Below are 12,807 nucleotides of genomic sequence, written 5' to 3'. Positions count from 1 at the left end.
CAATCAAATGGGCTGTTTTGTGCTGGAAGATATTAAGCTTCTTGACTGTTGGAGTTGCACAACCAATTGGGGAATATTCCGTCACACTCTTATTAAAAAAAACAGTGAAAAGTGTTATGTAATGTCGACACATTCTGGCACCATCTTAAAACACAGGGAAATAAGCCAAAACGTAGAATATAAAGGTGGAAAAAGAAGAAATGTCTAACTTTATAGTCCTCCTTGTTAAGTGCTTCATCATAGACCATGGACCTGGTGGTCAGGCATTTGTAACCCTTTGCTGCGTTACCACAGCTGGAATGAAAGTCGCCACTTATAATGGAGGGAAGGTCATTGATGAAGCACCTGAAGATGTTTGGATCTAGGATACTACCCTGAGAAAATCATGGAGCTGAGATGACTGACCTCTAACAACCATGATCATCATCCTATTTGCAGATACGATTCTAACCAGCTGATAGCCATTGATTCCAATTTGCAAGGGCTCCTTGATGCTAACGGCTCTCGTTCTCCCCTCATATCTGGAATTCAGCTCTTTTGATGGTGTTTGAACCAAGGTTGTTATGAGGTCAGGAATGAGGGGCCCTCGTGTAATCCAGACTGGACATCACTGAGCAAGTTATCGCTGAGCAGGTGCTGCTTCCTTCCATCACTTTACTGAAGATCAAGGATAAACTGATAGGACAGTAATTGGCTCAGTGGGATTTGTCCTTTTTTTGTGTGTAGGATATAGCTGGGCATTTTTCACATTGTGTCAGGTAGCTGCCAGTGTTTTAACTGTACTGGAAAGCTTGGCTAGAGAGGCAGCAAGTCCTAGAGCTCAAGTCTTCAGTACGATCGTTGGAATGTTGGCAGGACCCATAACCTTCGCAATATCCAGTGCTTCCAGCTATAGATTCCCTACAGTGTGGAAACAGGTCCATTGCGCAAGTAGTCCGCACTGACCATTGGGAGAATAAGCCATCCAACCTACATATCCTGAACACTGTGGACAATTTTGCATGGCCAATTCACCTAACCTGCACATACTTAGATTGTGGGAGGAAACTGGAGCACCCGGAGGAAACTCACACTGGGAGAATGTGCAAACTCCACACAGTCACCTGAGGCTGGAATCTAACCTGGGTCCCTGGCGCTGTGAGGCAGCAGTGCTAACCACTGAGCCACTGTGCCACTAAGCTGTTTCTTGATATTAAGTGGAGTGAATTGAATTGGCTGAAGGCAGGAATCTGTGATGCTGAGGACCACTGGAGGAGGCCAAGATTGATCAACCACTCGGCACTTCTGGCTGAAGATTGCTGAGTGTGCTTCAGCTTTATCTTTTGCATTGATCAGTTGGGTTTTCCATCATTTGAGGATGGGGATAATTGTGGAGCTGCCACCTCCAGTAAGTTAATTGTTCACCACTATATTCCCAACTGGATGTGGCAAGACTTGCAGAGCTTGGCTCTGTCTGTCACATGCTGTAGTATGCAGCAGCTTCTTTCTGAAATACTAATTTATTCATCTCTTTCTGTGCTTTCGAAAATCAGTCATTTGGTTTGAGTCATTTGTGCTGATATTTATGGTAGAGGAAGATTAGAAACTATAACAATGCACATGTAAAAGGTTAAAATTACTGCATGATAATGATTAGGCTGTGAATGACTTTTGTGAACTCGGGTTGAAACATTGTATACAGTACACTTCCAACAGAGAAGAGTTGGTTAGAGGATTATGAGTAGTTAAATATCACCACACTTGAATAGTAGAATCAAGGGAAGGAAGTTTTTCCCCTTTGGGGTGTGATCAATGACTGGAGGCATAATTTTAAGGTTGGGATAGGAAGTTTTGAAGAGAGGAAGAAAAATATTTTCACCCACAGGATTTTGGGAATCTGGAATGCACAGCTTGTCAGGGTAATAGAGGCAAAAATTCCCAAACTATAAAGTATTTAGATGTGCTTTTGTGATGCCGAGGCATACAGGGCTATGGGCCACATGCTGGAAAATGGGTTTAGAAGAGCATGTTGTTTGTTTATTTTTGATCAGCACAGATTTGATTGGCTGACGGGCTTTTTTTTCCTCTTGTCTAACTGAGTGCAAGTGATAGTAAAGGCATGAGAATGTAGCTGTTGTCTTCATTTATAGTTTAATCTTCTTGACACATTTATGTTAACCATTTGTGGATGCTTACACAGTTCACTATACTGTTTTAGTATTTTGTATTGCCTTGCTGAACTGAGTTCATCTGTTGGATGACCAATGACTTTAGTGGCCAGAGCAGTCTCCACTTTATAACAACTGTGTATGCAAGATGGTGAGTTTTGAATGTATATTTGCCATTGCCAGAACCCTTTGTACTAGAGAATTGTCCTATTCAAGGCAATTCCATAAATATAAGTGGTTGTTAAAAATGGATATTGGACCTAATTCATTAGACCATTTAAACACCAATAATTTAAAGTCCAATTTGTGTTCAGACTTTCTAAGTGCTGATTGCAAATAATATAATCTCTCAGGAGGAGTTGCGTGAAACCAAAATTAGCATTTTTGTTTTGGTAGGATGCATATCACTTGCAGTCATGATTTGTAAAATCCAAGGCAAAAATGAGTTTTATTTTGTGTCTCATCAGATACTTTTTATTCTTTGAACTAGTTTAAAGTAATTGACTGAAAATGGCTTTTTAGAACATGTTGCAATTTCCTGACACATCTGTTGTAATGTTGGGTAACTGCTGCTTCCACATAACTATTATAAAAAAAACGCGAAACATTGACAAACATGTGAAACTTGCACTATTTTGTTTTTCAATTGCAACTGCAGTTTAGTTCAGATGTAAGGAATAGGATTTGAGTGATGTTTCAAAATCAAAGAGTTCTTTTTGGAGACCAGTTCTTGGACTTAAGACATGCAGAAGAGAGAAAACTATTCCTGGTCATACAGACACTGGTTAGGAGGAGGAAGAGGCTGTTTGGCTGCTTGATCCTGCTCTGTCACTTGATGAGGTCAGAGCTGGTCGAATTGCAACCTTAATCTACCCATAAACTTTCGTCCCTTGCACACCAAGGATCTGTTTTTTCTGCCTTTAAAAATATTACAAAATGCTGCTTCCATTACATTTTAGGGAAACTAGTTCCAATCCTCTTAGAGTAAACAAATTCTGCTCCGCTCTGTCTTAAATTCTGATCCCCATTCTAGATTTTTTTCAAAGAGCTAAATCCTTGTCAAGATCTCTCACGATATATGTTAGAACAAGTCGCCTCTCCTGAATTACAGTGAATACAAGTCTAGCCTGTGAACTCTTTCATTTAAAAAACCTACCCATTCCAGATATTAGTCTGGGAATCTGTCTCCTAACTACTTCCAATGTGTTTACATCCCTGCTTAAGGGGATCAGTGATGTATGTTGTGTTCCAGACGTTCTAATGCTCTGTATAGCTGAAGCATAACATTGTAAAACAATTCTTTGCAATAAACAGTCACATTTTGTTTCCCTAATAACTTGTTGTATCTGTATTCTAATCTTTGTGACACATACAGTAGGACACCCAGGACTGTCTGCACCTTGGAGATGGGAAATCTCTCACCATTTAGATAATATTTGCAATCTTGGAGAGGATTTGTAGCTCAGCTTGTAAGTTTGCTCACTGAGCTGGTAGATTTGTTCTCAGACGTTTCATCACTATGCTAAGTGAGCTATCACTATCATCAGTGAGCCTCTGATGGAGTGCTGGTGTTCTGTCCCGCTCGCTTTTTATTTGTCTTGGTCTGTTGTAGTGGGTGATATCACTTTTTTGTTCTACTGAGAGGTTGGTAAATGGGGTCCAAATGTTTGTTAATGGAGTTCTAGTTTGAATGCCAACCTCTCAGAAAAAAGAACCAAAAATGATATCACCCACCACAACAAGCCAAGACAAATAAATAGTGAGCGGGACAGAATGCCACCACTTCAAAGGCTCACGAGTGATGTTACCTAGCATAGTACCAAAACATCTGCGAACAAGTCGACCAGCTTAGCAAACTTACGACCTGATTTAGATAATACGCTTTTTTTTAGTTCTCCCTATCCCAATGGATTCTATTTGCCAGATCTTTGCCTATTTACGTAACTGCCATGTGTCCTTTTTGCAACTTACTCTTTCACCTATCTTTGTATTGTCAGCAAAAATCTGGAATTCTCTATCCAAAATGTAGATTCATTATGTATATTCGAGGCTAGCAATGAGTCTCTCAAAGAATATAAGCGGCAGATGGGAAAATGGAGTTAAGACAAATCAGCAATTAAGCATGTTGAAAAACATGCTTGAAGGGATTTTTCTTATGTTTATAGAGATTTATGACAAAAAACAAGAATTAACGAGATCAAACAAAGAATGCTGTAACTGTGACTCAAGGTGGTGATACTTTGGTTGTAAAATCATTCTGGGGATTTCCTTTTATTTTAGTCATCATAAGGTGAAAGGGATAAAATCAAATTGAGCAAGATTTTTAATTCTACATCAGCATGCTTTGAGAGATCTGGTGGGAGAGGGCAGAAGGACATTTATGGTTTCTGCTCATAAGTAGGCAGCACTTGGTTACTTTATGAACCCTTGGAAAAGTCTGTGGCTTTATCCAGGAGGGTTTCAAGCCTGGAGCAATGGCAAGAAAGTGAGAAGGAAAAAGACCTTTTACATCAGAGGCTTCTGTGAGAGGTCTGATAGCCATTTGTTAAAGTTGTCAGGGATTCAAGCGTACAGAACATGCTAAGATAATTCCACAATAGGCCTCCTTTTGCTTTGATTTATGGATGAAGTAAAAACTCTTGAAGGTGTTATCTATTTGAGACAAACTATTTCTATATGGCTGAAGGCAGAGGTGAATATTTTAAACACCATATCGGAGCAAATTACTGTAGATACTGGACACTTCACGTCAGCTCCGAATAGTCCATCCAGACTCAAAACATTAGCTTGCTTTCTCTCAACGGTAAAAACAATGACTGCAGATGCTGAAAACCAAACACTGGATTAGTGGTGCTGGAAGAGCACAGCAGTTCAGGCAGCATCCAACGAGCAGCGAAATCGACGCTTCGGGCAAAAGCCTTTCATCAGGAATAAAGGCAGTGAGCCTGAAGCATGGAGAGATAAGCTGGTGGGGGTGGGGGTGGGGAGAGAGTAGAATAGAGTACAATGGGTGAGTGGGGGAGGAGATGAAGGTGATAGGTCAAGGAGGAGAGGGTGGAGTGGATAGGTGAAAAAGAAGATAGGCAGGTCGGACAAGTCAAGGAGACAGTAACTGAGCTGGAAGTTTGAAACTAGGATGAGGTGGGGGAAGGGGAAATGAGGAAGCTGTTGAAGTCCACATTGATGCCCTAGGGTTGAAGTGTTCCGAGGCGGAAGATGAGGAGTTCTTCCTCCAGGCGTCTGGTGGTGAGGGAGCGGCAGTGAAGGAGGCCCAGGACCTCCATGTCTTCGGCACAGTGGGAGGGGGAGTTGAAATGTTGGGCCACGGGGCGGTTTGGTTGATTGGTGTGGGTGTCTCGGAGATGTTCCCTAAAGTGCTCTGCTAGAAGGCGCCCAGTCTCCCCAATGTAGAGGAGACTGCATCGGGAGCAACGGATACAATAAATGATATTGGTGGATGTACAGGTGAAACTTTGATGGATGTGGAAGGCTCCTTTAGGGCCTTGGATAGAGGTGAGGGAGGAGGTGTGGGCACAGGTTTTACAGTTCCTGCGGTGGCAGGGGAAAGTGCCAGAATGGGAGGGTGGGTCGCAGGGGGGTGTGGACCTGACCAGGTAGTCACGGAGGGAATGGTCTTTGCGGAAGGCGGAAAGGGGTGGGGAGGGAAATATATCCCTGGTGGTGGGGTCTTTTTGGAGGTGGTGGAAATGTTGGCGGATGATTTGGTTGATGCGAAGGTTTGTAGGGTGGAAGGTGAGCACCAGGGGCATTCTGTCTTTGTTACGGTTGGAGGGGTGGGGTCTGAGGGTGGAGGTGCGGGATGTGGACGAGATGCGTTGGAGGGCATCTTTAACCACGTGGGAAGGGAAATTGCGGTCTCTGAAGAAGGAGGCCATCTGGTGTGTCCTATGTTGGAACTGGTCCTCCTGGGAGCAGATACGGCGGAGGCAGAGAAATTGGGAATACGGGATGGCATTTTTGCAAGAGATAGGATGGGAAGAGGTGTAATCCAGGTAGCTGTGGGAGTCAGTGGGTTTGTAAAAAATGTCAGTGTCAAGTCGGTCGTCACTAATGGAGATGGAGAGGTCCAGGAAGGGGAGCGAGGTGTCAGAGATAGCCCAGGTAAATTTAAGGTCAGGGTGGAATGTGTTGGTGAAGTTGATGAATTGCTCAACCTCCTCGCGGGAGCATGAGGTTGTGCCAATGCAGTCATCAGTGTAGCGGAGGAAGAGGTGGGGAGTGGTGCCGGTGTAATTACGGAAGATCAACTGTTCTACATAGCCAACAAAGAGACAGGCATAGCTGGGGCCCATACGTGTGCCTATGGCTACGCCTTTGGTCTGAAGGAAGTGGGAGGATTCAAAGGAGAAATTGTTAAGGGTGAGGACCAGTTCGGCCAAACGAATGAGAGTGTCAGTGGAAGGGTACTGTTGGGGACGTCTGGAGAAGAAAAAACTGAGGGCTTGGAGGCCCTGGTCATGGCAGATGGAGGTGTAGAGGGATTGGATATCCATGGTGAAGATAAGGCTTTGGGGGCCGGGGAAACGGAAGTCTTGGAGGAGGTGGAGGGCGTGGGTGGTGTCTCGAATGTATGTGGGGACTTCCTGGACTAGGGGGGATAGGACAATGTTGAAGTAGGTAGAGATGAGTTCAGTGGGGCAGGAGCATGCTGAGACAATGGGTCGGCCAGGGTGGTCAGGCTTGTGGATCTTGGGAAGGAGGTAGAACCGGGCAGTGCGGGGTTCCCGGACTATGAGGTTGGAAGCTGTGGGTGGGAGATCTCCTGAGGTGATGAGGTTCTGTATGGTCTGGGAGATGATGGTTTGGTGATGGGGGGGTGGGGTCATGGTCGAGGGAGCAGTAGGAAGAGGTGTCCTCGAGTTGGTGTTTGGCTTCAGCGGTGTAGAGGTCAGTGCGCCAGACTACCACTGCGCCCCCTTTATCCGCTGGCTTAATGGTGAGGTTGGGATTGGAGGGCTGCGTGTTGTGAGGGTGAGAGGTTGGAGTGGGGGAGGGGGGACGACAGGTTGAGGCGGTTAATGTCCCGGCGGCAGTTGGAAATGAAGAGGTTGCTACCTGATCTGTCATTTCCAGCACTTTTTGATTTCAGTGAATATTTTAAACTTACCATTGCATTTTTTTTCAAGTTTATGAAACCAACAAGATTGACCCCCTCTGTTTTCAGAGGGACTACAAAACACAGATCTTCAGAAAAGGGAGGAAGGTGAATATAAGATATAAATGTCCAAAAGACAGAAGCAGGGTGCTACCAAAAAAAGAGAGTTGTGGAAACCTCTGTACTTGATGATTAGTCTTTTTCCTCCATTTGATCTTTGACATTAAGTTCTGATGAAGGTGAAACTTTTGTTTATAGTTCTGCATGTCTTTACTACTTGAGCTTTTTAATAAGCTAAAGAGTAATTTTATAAAACCCCATGACCCAACTTGGGAGCATGCTGGAATATTTTTTTTGACTTGACTTAGAATAATTGTTTCCATTTTCCATTTGGTTAGGAATTATGATAATGTTCGTTATTCTCCTGACCAATGCCTTGTTGCTTGACCAACTTTGGGGAGTTAGGTGAGCTATTCACCCTAGGCTTCTTAGTCTCTTGATTTACTGTTGTAGCCACAGTATATGGCAAGTCCAGTTCAGTTTCTTGTCAATGATAAACCCCCAGGATATTGATAGTGGGAGATGCGAATGATGGCAATGCCATTAAATGTCCAGGTTTTGAGTTTTTACATTTAAAATATTAAAATGCACATAAAAGTACTCAAAATCCCAACCAAATGAATAGTTTGTCAATGTTAATTAAAATAATGTCATGTTAGAAGTTTAGAGATTTGAACAATTTATTCATTTTAAGTAGCTATCAAAACAAATGAAGAATGCGGTAAATAAACATAGATGTTAGACTTAAAATTATTAAACTGTTCATACACATTCATGTGGAAAAAAGTTTTGATAGTCTGTCATTCAAGACTTGAGCAGCTTTAAACACTTTTAAAAAAGCATATTATGTTCATAGCCAAAAAAATAATGTGTTAACTTATTTTCTTGTAATTGGCTTTATCCATTGATTTAATTTCATTTCATTTGTTTAATACCTTCTAATTGTTAGGAACCTTTGTCAGGTAGAAATCAATATTGTTGACCCTATACTTGTTTGTTTGTTTTTCTCAGGTACAGGAGAAAGTGGCAAGAGCACATTCATAAAACAGATGCGAATCATCCATGGTACAGGATACTCGGATGAGGACAAACGAGGCTTCACAAAACTGGTTTATCAGAATATCTTCACTGCCATGCAGGCTATGATCAGAGCAATGGATACACTCAAAATACAGTACAAATATGAGTACAATAAGGTAAATGAATATTATTGCAAATTTTACAGTACTTTGTAATAGCGAAACCTTTTTGATTTTACATTTTAACCACAGACAGTTTTAAAATGTAGTACACCAGATTAGTCCCTTCAAAACATTTGATAGCTTAAGTTAGCTGTGATTTTATCCAAAAGTGTGATCGTTTATAAGTTTTTTTTTAAAATTAATGGCTGCTACGATGAGCGTGGGTTGGTTCTGATTTAAAATTAAACATTGCTAGGCTGAATATTTAAGACTTGAAAACTGTATGGGCGATTTGCAAATTTACAAAATACATTTCTGTTCACTTGAAGAAAAGTAACATGCTTTTGACTTTAAGGTAAGTTTCTAATGGAAGGTAAACTTGATCGACTTGAATTCATTTCCAAAAAATTGCATGAGAAATGCATGTTTCAGCTTATTCATTAAACCAGCAGCAATTCTAAACTTGGAATGTTGTCAGATGGAAAAGTTAGTTGTGATTGATGTTTACATTGAAATATTATATGCTTGCAGTACCATATTTTACTGGATTGGAAATTTTCATCTTGGTTTGAAAGTATATGTTTGGTCTGTTGTATTAAGCTAATAGTCACTGAAAAAAGCATGAAAATGATAGGAATACTCCTAACTATTCTGCTGTGGTATGCTTTGCTATTAAGTTCTCGTAAATTGCAGCAATATTCATTTGATATAATGAATTTGGATTGTATGGAATTTCTTTGAGGATGCATGCATCAACTTTGAGGAAGAAACTTCTGAACTGTTAAAAAGTATTATCAATGGGGTTACTCTGTCTCCTTTGGATATCTTGTATAATAAATTAGTATTTTCAATGAGTGAACTCTTCTCCGTTTTTTTTAAAAACCAGTTACATTATGATATTATGTTCAAATGCTAAAATCCATTTCTTTAATGTCAGAGCTTTTTAAAATTTTGTAAGTACTAACTCACCCCAACATAGCGCAGGAAAATGTGGCAAGCCATTAAGAACATTTGCATTTCAGACAAATACTTTCTTTAACGATGTGGAATACTTTGGTTTAAAAGTCTCTGCATTATTGAAGAATACAAATTGATTTATGAAATTCTATTGTTTCCTTTGATTAAAACAGTTCATGTTTTTGCATGGAATTCTATACAATTCCCAGCACAGAAACAAGCTTTTTTGTTGAAATAGTTGATGCCATTACCTATATTCATTCAAGCATTCTGCCACTCAACTCCTCCCAACTCTGTCAACATATATTCTGTTCTTTTCCACGTGTTCCATGTGTTCATAAATGTATCTTCTCTTTAAAGACATTCATGCTGTTAGCCTTAACCAGCAATTTGTTCCACATTCCAGCAACCCCTTGTGTAGATACGATTTTTGAAAAATCTCACTTTGGATATGTTGGTAAATTATGTTTTCCTTAATTCTACTTTTGGAATCTCAAAAGGGAATCACCTTTAGTTATGCCTATGAAATTCTATCATAATTTCAAGGATCACCATCGGGTTATTGGTCAGCGTTTAGTCTTAAAGAGATAGGAGCCTCAGAACGTCCAGTCATTTCTGACAGTTATTGCAGAGTGCTCATTACTATCCTTCCAAATATTATTGCCATAGCTCGTGTTTCCATACCCTTTAAGTAAAATAAAGAACAGAAGGATACAAAATTTGCCAGTTATATTCAGTATTTATAAACCTCACATCAAAGTATTGCCGTTTATATCTTTTAACACATATAGAATATGTGGAAGTTGGAAAGATGAAGGAGTTTGGAAGTGAGATTTTTAAATCTTGTAGGTCTGTTATTGTGCTCTTTCTTGTGTATTGGATGTGAAATACAAAGTTTGAATTTTAAAATATTGTACAGTTAAACTCCTGTCTTTTGAGGAGAGGTGTGATACCGTGCTGCCAAAATGTTTTCAAACCAAAGTAAACTGCTAATTTATAGTACTAGGATCTTTGTTTATTATAAGCCATATTTATAAAATTAAGGATACAAAACTGAAGTAATGTTGATGTAAACTCATGAAATAAGAACGGAGGTCTGTTTCCAAAATGGTGATTTTTGACATGATCCTGTTGGCTAAAAGACAAAGTCTTTAAGTTCAGTAGGTAACAGTGAATAAGATGTTAGTTTGAAATGCAAACAGTGCTGGAGAAACTCAGCAGGTTTGGAAGCATTTGTGGAGAACAAACGTTAATGTTAACATTTAGATTCAAGTATAAGAATCTCATTGCACTTGACAGTTTAACGCTCTGTGTCTGTGTCTGCCTCTGCCTCTGCCCCTCTTGGTGTCTGTCTATGATGACAGACCAGCTGAGTTTCACAAATGCTTCATTATGCCACATTTCCAGCATCTGAGCGTTCTATGCATTTTATTCTAGTTTGAAACTGGCTGTTTATGGAACAGGTTTATGTTTTCGGTGCCAGGGTTTAAGGGCCATGACATAAGGAGCCAGAGCATTAAGTCAGAAAGGTAAGAAATCTCTGTTGTGAAGTCTTATTGTCAGTAATTGTAATTTGTTGCCTAAGCCTGATTGCGAGTGAGAAGGTGAGTTGCAACCTTGAACAGCAATTCTAATAGTGATGGTACACCCACTGTCGTTTTAGTAAGGTGCTCTGTGATTCTGATTTAGTGATGATGAATAAACATTGATATCTTTCCAGTTCAGCATATATTATAACGTGGAGGAAGTGTTATTGTCATGCATGCTGCTTTTGATTTTCGAAGTGGTAGAACTTGCAGATTTGGGATGCAGCATGGAAGAATCTTTGGTTAGTTGTTGCAGTGTACCTTTTAGTTGGTATATGCTGTTGACAGTGTGTCACTGGTACATGGAATGGATGTTTAAGCTGATGCATGGGGTGCCAGTTTTCTGATTAACCCTCAATGGCATTTTCCTCCACTTGTATTCAGGGTCAGCTGATAGAACAACAGTTGAAAGGTTTTGAATATCTCTCTAACTTTGGTGGACAGGACACGTTGGGCAATTTTCAATTTTATTTAGTGACATGGCATTGTATGGTGGCACGTACTAATGTCACTGGACAAACATTGTAGAACCCTGGGAGGTGGGTTCAAATCCTGCCATAGCAGAGGTGAAATTTAAATTCATTAAAATTTGGGAAAAGAGCTGACCCAGTGGTAACCATTTAGCTATTGTCAGTTCTCATAAATACTTGTGGTTAACTCATGTCCTTTAGAGTAGAAAATCTGCAGTCCTTGTCTCAGCTTACCTACATGTGACTCCAGGTTCAGTAATGTGATTAACTTTTAATTGCCCTCTGGATGTGATTGGGGATGAGCAATAAATTCTGGCAAAAACAAAAAAATTGTAGCTGCTCTGAGAGAGCTTAACAGCTGGTTGGCTCGTGCCAGGGCACAAATCTGCAGTACTACAGTTTGAATAACAGGAGTTCTGATTTGCTGTATCCAGGTTAATCACCAATTTTTTGATTTTGAGGAACTAATTGGCTACCTCCCAATGACTTGGAATGATGGGTACCTCCAGAAGAGTCAAAGATTGATAATCTACACAACACTTCTCACTGAAGATGGCTGTGAATGCTTCAGCTTTTTCTTATGCATTCCTGTGCTTGGGTCTGTCATCTAGTATGGATTTATTCATGGAGCCTCATTTGTCCAGTTTATTGATTGCCCACGACCACTTAAATCAGGTAATTCAAACTTTATTTATGATCAAGGACAGGAAGGTGTGATTGTTGGTGAGGTAGATCTCTCGACCGAATGGGCAACTCTCAGCGATCCCAAGCCCAGAAGGGCTTTGCCCGAAATGTCGATTCTCCTGCTTATCAAATGCTACCTAACCTGCTGTGCTTTTCCAGCGCCCTACTCTACTTTTTTCCCCCCAAATTGAATATTGAGATTCTTGCAACCTGTATGGATGAGAGTGAGGACTGTAGTGACACAAAGGTACAGGGAGCAATTCAAGTTGGGGGATGAAATAAGCAGTAATTGTTCTTGGAGACAGTATATTTTGGGGCATAGATACTATTCTATGCAACTGTAATTGGGAGGCCTAAAGGTTGTATTATCTGCCCAGTGCCAGTGTTAAAGACATCTAAATCAAGATCCGGCTACTGATTTGGATGATCAGCCATGATCATGTTGAATGGCTGAGCAGGTTTGAAGGGCTGAATGGTCCACTGCTACTCCGAACTTCTATGTTGCTATCTCCTTGGGACTGGGCAAGAGCTTGGAAGGGGAAGGGAATTATCTCGTAATCCTCATCCACATTGGTAGTAACGACATTGATAAGACTGGAATGGAGG

The 12,807-nt window shown here is 40.7% G+C and overlaps 1 protein-coding gene across 2 annotated transcripts in view; it reads left to right on the top strand.

Annotated features, from left to right (window-relative positions):
- Positions 1 to 12,807, top strand: part of LOC140486318 (guanine nucleotide-binding protein G(q) subunit alpha) — a 212,445-nt gene that overhangs the window by 77,963 nt on the left and 121,675 nt on the right. For both annotated transcript variants that reach the window (XM_072585296.1, XM_072585305.1), the window contains exon 2: positions 8,335 to 8,519. In XM_072585296.1, the coding sequence (XP_072441397.1) occupies positions 8,335 to 8,519 (185 nt within the window). The remainder of the gene's footprint in view (positions 1 to 8,334; positions 8,520 to 12,807) is intronic.

Source organism: Chiloscyllium punctatum, chromosome 2 (genome assembly GCF_047496795.1).
Source record: "Chiloscyllium punctatum isolate Juve2018m chromosome 2, sChiPun1.3, whole genome shotgun sequence".
Lineage (NCBI taxonomy): Eukaryota > Metazoa > Chordata > Chondrichthyes > Orectolobiformes > Hemiscylliidae > Chiloscyllium > Chiloscyllium punctatum.
The sequence above is the reverse complement of the archived record's forward strand: the minus strand, read 5'-3'. Positions and strand labels throughout refer to the sequence as shown.